This window comes from Crassostrea angulata, chromosome 8 (genome assembly GCF_025612915.1).
Source record: "Crassostrea angulata isolate pt1a10 chromosome 8, ASM2561291v2, whole genome shotgun sequence".
Taxonomy (NCBI): domain Eukaryota; kingdom Metazoa; phylum Mollusca; class Bivalvia; order Ostreida; family Ostreidae; genus Magallana; species Magallana angulata.
Genome location: NC_069118.1, coordinates 10,202,917 through 10,211,936, shown reverse-complemented (window position 1 = coordinate 10,211,936; position 9,020 = coordinate 10,202,917). Strand labels below are relative to the sequence as shown.

Below are 9,020 nucleotides of genomic sequence, written 5' to 3'. Positions count from 1 at the left end.
TTTTCAGACAAGAATTTCTGCCTCAAACATGACTTACTTAGAAACTTGATACAAGGTCACTGTACACCACTTGCCTGCAGGCAATCATTTGGTCAAGTCTGACCAAAAATTGGTCAATGGGAGAAAAAAAATTAAGGTTCAAAACATTGTAAGAGATCTTTTATGATCTTTAACCTATATGTAGATACATGGTTCAAGGTCATTGCACACCTATTACATGCGGACACTCTTTCTGTTGTGTCTGCATGAGCAAGACTGGGCAAGGAGAAAAGCAATATTGACCAAACAAGGATAATTCAGGCTGAGGTATGATGTGTAAATTTGTGTATTAAGGTCAAGATCTAGTAAATGAAAGGTGCGTACAGGTTCATAAAATTCATAAAATTTAAGATATGAATTCTTTCAATGATGCTTCATAACAATAGCTTTGTTTGATAGGGTGTACCGGGGCTAAAACTTTTGGTAAACTCAATGAAAAATAATGTTTTAAACTGTCAATTTCAATCAATTATGAAGGAATTGAGGAACAAATTTCGGGAGTTTTGTCAATTTTTGACAAATGAAATATATCTAGAATGCCTTCAGTCTCCCCAAAAAAGGAATCAAACAAGCTCTTGACCTCCTCTTTAAAATTGAATATAGGTATCTGGATTACTTTTCCCATGATTTAATATAGAATGACAAGATATTGTTTAATTTACTACATAACTCCTTTAAAGCAGTAAAGTACGGGAAAAATATTCTTCAAATCAATTATGACGTCATAATAGTTCTAGCGTCAAAAAGACACTCTGGAATCATTTACTATATAGTTAAAATATTTATTTGTTTTATACGATATAAAATGGTTTGGGGCAGTTTACGCTTTATACGTAAACTGTTTCAAACCATTTTATATCGTGTAGAACAAATAAATATTGAATTCATTGCTTATAATTTAATTTTTTACTCTTCATTGTAGATAAAAACGGTCATTTGACCTCTAAAATGACGTAAAATTGTACAAAATTCAAAGGTAACGTCAAGCGTATTGATATGTTTTTGACATTAGTCTTACTATGACGTAGGCAACATTCTTTATACGATATAAAATAATTTTTTAACCAATCAGAAAGCACGTTACAACCAGAATTAAATTATATCTAAATAAATACAGTAAATCTAGTGCAAAATAATAATTGAAATTTTTCTTAAATAGAGAGGAGCTGCAGCCACCATTATATATGTGGTTTTATGCAAATTTGGAGGATTTGACCTTGACCTAAAAACTTTGCTCAAAGTTACTGCATACCCTTTTTTGGGTAAAGTTAAAGTATAAGCTAGATATGGCCAAGTGGAAAGAAAATATACCACCTTGAAGCCCCGGATAGGCTTTTTTGATAAAGGTAATATCTGCATGAAATTTTTAAGATATGATTTGTTTAGCTATAACTTTTATAAAAATAAATCTATATCTTTTACATGTACCTTTAAAATTTAGGTATTTTCATGTACCCTTTAAATAGAGCTCTTCTTGTAAAGGAGATAAATACTGACTTAAAATGACCACGACTATCGAGCCCTTTTAAGAAGTTAGTTCTTCAAACCATTTATGACAAATATTGACAGCCGTACTTTTCGAACCAAGAACCATACCAGTTCGAATTTTACCGACACAAGCACTTGTTCCGGCGGCGAAGAGATGGCGACTTTCACTTTGAATAGAATGCATTTGTTGTGCAGAAATGCACACTGCAAGTCATTCTTTGCAGGTTTTATTCAACGTGCACAACTGTCAACACTTGAAAGCGTAAGGAACAATGAACAGTGCAAACTAGAATATCTCGGTGGAGAAAACAACGGTACACAACCTTGACTATTGAAAATGTCGGTTGCGTCGATCTATGCTTTATATGCAATATAAACAACTTTATACTCATGCAGCCTTAAATATTAAGACATCTTCCATAATGTTGAAGTGTGTAAAACATGATATTGCGTTTGGGTTTAATGTATAATGTGGATTTACTCAATATTGCACACCCCCATAATTTAATCTGCGATAAGTGGTTCGAAGTCCAAACGTGATAGTTTCAATACATTTTCAACAATTCCATATTTTTTTAATAATCTAGACATGAGACCCAGATCATGTAGATATGAAATAGATAATATCATAGAGATTGCCCATGACAGTGATGTCCATTTATTGTTTGCATTGCTAAAATTTATCGAACTTATATTCATAATTCATGTAATAGTAATTTTTAAGTACTCATAATTGTATAATATTGGAACACATGCAATAACAGTAATAGTGATTTATATGTACTCATTAAATTTTGTATGATATTTGAACATTCTTCATTCGGAAAGATTTATAGCACTGCTGCCAATGGTTGGTTTTATCTCTAATATTTGTGTGTGTGTGTGTGTGTGTTTTGGGCAGGTATTGCAGTGATTTCTATGAATAGACCAGAAGCCAGGAATGCCTTAGGAAAACAGTTTCTAAGAGAGGTAACCTTGTTTCCTGATTCATGCTCATAATGCATGTATTCTGAATGTTATACATATGTAAAAGAAATAGTAATTGAATTTGAAGCTATAAAGTCTTTCAAGTTGATTTTTAAAACTTAAATATATGCGTTAATCAAATTTTTGAATTTAGAAATAATTTATGAAATGGCCAAATGTTACATTATTCATTCAAACTTTTTGGTAGTTTGCAGACTGTACAAATGTTGTTAAGTTTGACAAAAACCTGAGAGTGGTCATTCTAAGAAGCTTGGTCAAAGGTGTATTTTGTGCAGGTAAAATCATACTTCTGTCAAATCTGATATAATTTAAATGCATAGAGTTTAATGATAATAGATTTTGTGATGGACATAAAATTTGATGTTATTGCGTAAACAATTGTTTTTTTTTTTTCTTGAAAACAGTCCTGCAGTGCCTATATTGATTATACATTTTTGTTCTATAGGTGCAGACTTGAAGGAGAGAGCTAAAATGACCAATGAAGAGACAGGACCCTTTGTGGCAGGATTACGAGCGAGCGTGAGTGAGGTTGCCAACCTTCCCATGCCCGTGGTAGCTGCCATTGATGGGTTCGCCTTGGGTGGAGGACTAGAGGTGGCCTTGGCTTGTGACATTAGAGTATCCTGTAAGCCTCTGGTCTAAAACTCAATTCTATATATATACATGTATCATAATGATAATAAAATACACATGTACTACAATTTCTAGATATGTTTAGGAGGGCTGGATGGGGGTAGCCATTTTTTAGGCTATATTGAACTTCTTTAGGCAGAGAATTCTGTATTAAGATGTAAGAAAATGTTCAAATTTTAAAGCTAAAATATTTGGTCAATTTCTTTAAATAAATAATGGTTTATGGCAAAAAATAGAATTTTTAAAGGTTTAGGTGGATCTGATGGTTGATGTGTTGACTATCCAAGATCCTTAAAGTGAACTGTACAACAACTACACACGTAATAGCAGCTACTAGAATAACAAAAGAATGTAGCCCTAGATCTAGATAAAGTGATTTCATAATGTTTGTCCTTCTGTGTCCTTTGTATTATAATCAATTTTTTTGTAAATAGATATAAAAATATTGTATTTTATTGTAATATAAATGCATTGCTCAAATTTGTTTTTACTTTTTAAAAGCTGATGATGCAAAGATGGGGCTAGTGGAAACAAGATTAGCCATTATCCCAGGAGGAGGTGGGTTAATTGGTTTATAAAACTGTTGGATTTCATATAAACATCAATGTATCAGAAATACTGTATAAGGGAAATATTTATTCCCAATTCATTTTCATCCATTTTGCCCTCTTTTCAGCAGCAAATTTAAGACTGGGCAAACTCCAATGTCTCATATTATCTCTCTTTAAACACAACTGTGTCTGGGTAAATTTAGACGGGGCGAACTGTAGTGTAGCAAGGCAAAAATTACAAAGGGCAAAAAATAACCTATGTACAGTAACATCATCAGTAATCTCCCAGTTATTAGAGAGCCTCATTAAAATTAAAGTATTGATTTGAGTCAATAAAAGCAATTTCTTTGCATTGGTCTGAATTATTGTAGTTTACCACCATTCATATCTAAACACCATGGTTTGTAGGAGGAACACAAAGACTGGCCAGGGCCATAGGACCAGCCAAGGCCAAGGAGCTCATCTTTGCTGCCCGCGTGTTCACCGGTAAGGAGGCAGCAGAGATGGGGGTGGTCAACCACAGCGTGGAGCAGAACTCTGACGGAGATGCTGCCTATCAAAGGGCGCTGAAACTCGGTCAGGAAATCCTTCCGCAGGTATGTTGTGTATTAACATACGAAGACAGGAAATCCTTCCACAGGTATGTTTTGTATGAACATACAAATACAGGAAATCCTTCCACAGGTATGTTGTGTATTAACATACAAATACAGGAGATCCTTCCACAGGTATGTTGTGTATTAACATACAAATACAGGAGATCCTTCCACAGGTATATTGTGTATTAACATACAAATACAGGAGATCCTTCCACAGGTATATTGTGTATTAACATACAAATACAGGAAATCGTTCCACAGGTATGTTGTGTATTAACATACAAATACAGGAAATCCTTCCACAGGTATGTTGTGTATTGACATACAAATACAGGAAATCCTTCCACAGGTATGTGTATAAACCTACTTAAACAGGAAATCCTTCCACAGCTATGTTTAGGTATCCAGGTTCAATCAAGAGTGTATTGGGATTTACCATAGGTTGGATTCCATAAACACTGAGACCTCAGGCCATGAGGCATATTGAATCAATCTGAAGTTGATTGGATGTGGATAACATTTATTTCTTATTTACAAATTTCACATTTATATTTTTGGTTACTCACAATTTATTCTTTGAGTGTTGATCTACATTGTCCATTGCATCATCACATAATCTTTTTAAATCCTGAGTTTAACCTCCAAAATTGTTGTTTTTTCATGTATTTCCAACATCTTTTGATCAAAAGTTGTTGTTTGTTAATTCTTAGGGACCAGTTGCACTCAGAGCTGCAAAGTTTGCCATCAACAGAGGAAGCGAGGTAAGAGCAATAGCTTTTTGTATTTTGAGTAGACATCAATAAAAACTAAAGAATTTGAAGAATGTGATGAAATACTTAACTAAGTATATTAAATTTTCATTCATGTTCTATTTATACTTTGAATATTGCTTTATTCTACTAATTAAATGCACACTACTCTGTCATTACATGGTGGATACAATAATATGCATTCATTTTCAACTAAAAATACCCATTGCAACAGGGTGAAAAATTATTATTTAATGATTTTTTTTCATAAATATACATTATGAAATGAAATGACACTATGTGTATTTTAGGTGGACATAGCAAGTGGACTCTCCTTTGAAGAGGCAGGATACTCACAGGTAACAAATTGTTCAATGCAGGAGTTTGACTGTTAAGATTTTGATGGCTTGTGATGTGGAGATAAAATAAATTAGGTATTACCTGTTCAAGGACAAAAAGACTTGATGACTTTTCTCTATTTGTGTAGGTAATTCCCACCAAAGATAGAAGGGAGGCTATGCAGGCATGGCTTGAAAAGAGAAAACCTGTTTACCACGGTTACTAGTTGTGTTGTCAAGACAACACATGAAGATCTGCTGAAAAAATGATCTGAACATCAGACAATTTTACTAACACCACTAGATCCATCACAAATTAGCTTTTTGCTTCTTAACAGAAATGTGCCATTTCATTATTAATCTGTTAATAATTTTGTTTTACTATGAATTGTGCAATAACCAATTGTTAGGTGCTGTAAACAGAATAACAGTATTCATCTTATTATAAAGGTACACAATCAGAAAATTTGATAAAAAGAGAAAGAGTTGGGGGGAGGGTAATAATTTTGTTGGTCAAGGTAGGTTGTATTTTTGATTGGTTGCGTGCTGTATTTTTAGTGGATTAAAAATCATATAGGATGAATACTGAATTTTATTGCAATGTTTGTGAATCAAATATATTTCATTTATACAACTGTTTAATGATAAAAGAATTAAATGTCTCTTTTTCTTCATTGTGTGTGTGTCTGAATCATTTATCGTTAATTGTATACTGCTACGATTTTAGGTGATTAATACCAAAGACAGACTGGAGGGGTTGTCAGCATTTAAGGAGAAACGCCCACCAAGATTCTCAGGAGAATAACCCTGGACACATTGCATGAAGTCTTAGTCTAGCATATCGTGCTTCTCGATTAATTTGTCTGTGATAATGTTTTTGTGTTCTCAATTACCTCATCTATTGAAGAAGAAACAACTGAAGATAAAATTAAACCATCTTTCCTTTCCTTTTGTTCTGTGTTTGGTTTTCTACTATGAAAAGTTTAAATGTCCTTATTTGCAAACTTGCCAGACCTTAAGGTCCAAGGAGTAGTTGATTTATCATCATTTTATTCTATATGATAAGTTGTTTAACAATTGGCAGAATTGCTTACAAGAGACACGCAAGCTCCTTTTTCATTTTAAGGAAATGCGTAGAGAAACATCATGATTTTTCAGAAAGATGTGTTATTTATTATTTTACAGAGCATGGAAAAAAAGTTAGAATGGATCTTGAACATTTTTAAAATTTTGATTCCAATCCTATTTTAGTTTGTAAGACAAACAGCTGCTGTGGAAATACTGTATGAATTTGATAATGTTCCATTTCACTGTAAGCTGTACACCATGGTTGATGAAATTTGTATATTATCAAGTCAAACAACATGTCTGACATTGGCCTGATCTTTAGCCTTGCTGCAAATGAGATGAAGTTGTAGTGATCATGCAGTCAAATCTTGATAGACTATCTAACATTAATGTCATACTTCTACATTTCTAGACATATATCTACCAGGTATATGATATTTGTAGTGAATTTCTTTGCCCCTTCTAGTTCATCAGGGTTAGGTGACATGTAGGACATGTAGTTCTCAAAGTGTTTCAAGTATTTGACCACAGTTGAACTTCTATTTCTTGAACACCGATAACTCGTTTACAATTATGGGTATGTCAAAGTAATGTGTAAGTCCCAACCACTTATTTTGAAGTATTTTACCCTCATTATCTCGAGTAGATACCGGTATCTTTTTTTTAACAGTCCCACCTAGTTTGATATGAAAGTTTGACTGTATATTAAATATCGCATGCAATGTAATCCATGGTAAGTCAATACTAAAACTTAACATATCAGCATACCGACCGAGATCAAGTTTATATAGTTAAAACTGCTCTATAAAAGTATCTTTGTCCTTCGTATGAAAATTCTCAATTGTTCATTGGAAAATTTGGAAGCCATCAACCTCCAGCAAATAAGGTAAAAGTCAACCGTCTATGGCAATGGTACATTATTAAATACCCTCAATAAATGTCATTAAAATTTTTTTTTTAATATACCGGTACTGTGAATATAACATACCGAATGCAATTTGAATCTTTGATTGGTCAATAGAATAAGGGAAGTAACCCCCTCATCCCCAAACAAAAAATGAAAAAAATAATTTCATAAATACTAAATCCACAATTTCTGCAATGCACACATTATAAAATGTACTGACAAGGGAATTAACTCTTCTTCGGTGAAGTCAGAAGCAACCCTCAACTGTATCTGCCATGCTCCATACAAATAAGCTTGAATAGCTCCAAGAGATGATAAACAAAAACAAACACTTGCAAAAAATAAAATGAAAATTTTATTTCTCTCAGGGATATATAAATACATGTATATAGAATTGTAAATAAAAGAACTGCCTTTGGAGATGTGTTGTACATGTATATAGCTAGGATCACGCCAAGTATGAAAATTCCATATCCTCCACACACCAATTATTAAATGAAAAATATGAATTCTTCAAACACCATTAAAAATCTATTTTCTATCGACATTGGAAATATCATTATAAACATAAAAGAATTAACTTTTGTATTGGTGATATGAGGAGATCGGTTACATGTATAATGACTGATATATTAGACAAATGTATTGGAACATTTGGGCAGATAATTGCACCTTATGTCCTTCAAATTTCTTTGTTGATTTTTGCTCAGAAAAGATGTACCTTGTAATACTGATCCATGAAATATGATTTCTTTAAAAGAGAATTTCAGAGGGGAAGATGAATCCTTCTCTATTTGAAAAAATGATTTCTACAATTATTCTTGCTACTAAAGATTTATGAATGAGTGGCCAGTTTATACATGGATGTTCAAGGTTGTAAAATAGATACTAATTTATATTTTTTGTGCATATGCAGGTGTGGTCGTCACAAGATGTATGCAAAATTGATAACCAATGTAGATGAATGTGTCGGACCTATGTAGCCTTTGCTGTAGAGGTTTACTATTTGATAAGTCCAGTAAGCAGTCTCAAACTTTAGGGATACATAGTTCAAGCTTTTGGTCAGATAGTGCTAATAAGCATTAATGGGTAAATGTAAAAGAAACTCTAGCACAGTTAAAGGTCGTGAGCACTGCTATAGAGAATTTCACCAAAGATATTCCCACCGGTTCCTCAAGAAATAAAAGTATAACAAAATATATGTAAAAAAAACAATACTAGATGACTTGTACACATCCTCCAATTATTATTTAGTGTCTAGAGAAAATAAAAACATTCACACTTCATGCAAACACCAATAAAACTATTTACAACTAACCAACAAAAAGATTTTAAACATCTCCAAACAGACAGATGTCATACAAAAGTGATCAAAGACTATAAATGACCATGACCAGCAAAGACACATGTGTCCAGGTAAGCTTTTACTTATAGGTCTGAGATACATCTGCCGGACCACCAAATTAAGTTCATGTATAAATATCATGTCACTCTATGGTTAGATGCACAATATATAAAACAGGCACAAATATATCTTCTATTAAATGTTCACATCCTTTCAAGCTTTCATTAGCACATACAAATGTATACAAAAAGTGTTTTCAAAGGAGGCATATTGAGCAAGCGTTAATCTTACATTGAACAATGTCTTTTATCACAGA

At 32.9% G+C, this 9,020-nt stretch overlaps 1 protein-coding gene across 2 annotated transcripts; it reads left to right on the top strand.

Annotated features, from left to right (window-relative positions):
• The first annotated feature begins 1,647 nt into the window (after positions 1-1,647).
• LOC128161296 (methylglutaconyl-CoA hydratase, mitochondrial-like) lies at positions 1,648-6,331 on the top strand. Of its 2 annotated transcripts, none has more exons than XM_052824549.1 (9): positions 1,648-1,841; positions 2,429-2,496; positions 2,702-2,789; positions 2,960-3,139; positions 3,649-3,705; positions 4,107-4,294; positions 5,008-5,058; positions 5,358-5,405; positions 6,112-6,331. In XM_052824549.1, the coding sequence occupies exons 1-9, from the start codon at positions 1,682-1,684 to the stop codon at positions 6,187-6,189; spliced, it is 918 nt and encodes a 305-aa protein (XP_052680509.1). In that variant the 5' UTR covers positions 1,648-1,681; the 3' UTR covers positions 6,190-6,331. The 2 variants fall into 2 exon arrangements, with proteins under 2 accessions (XP_052680509.1, XP_052680510.1); XM_052824550.1 differs by lacking the exon at positions 6,112-6,331 and adding an exon at positions 5,534-6,059.
• The last annotated feature ends 2,689 nt before the right edge of the window (positions 6,332-9,020 follow it).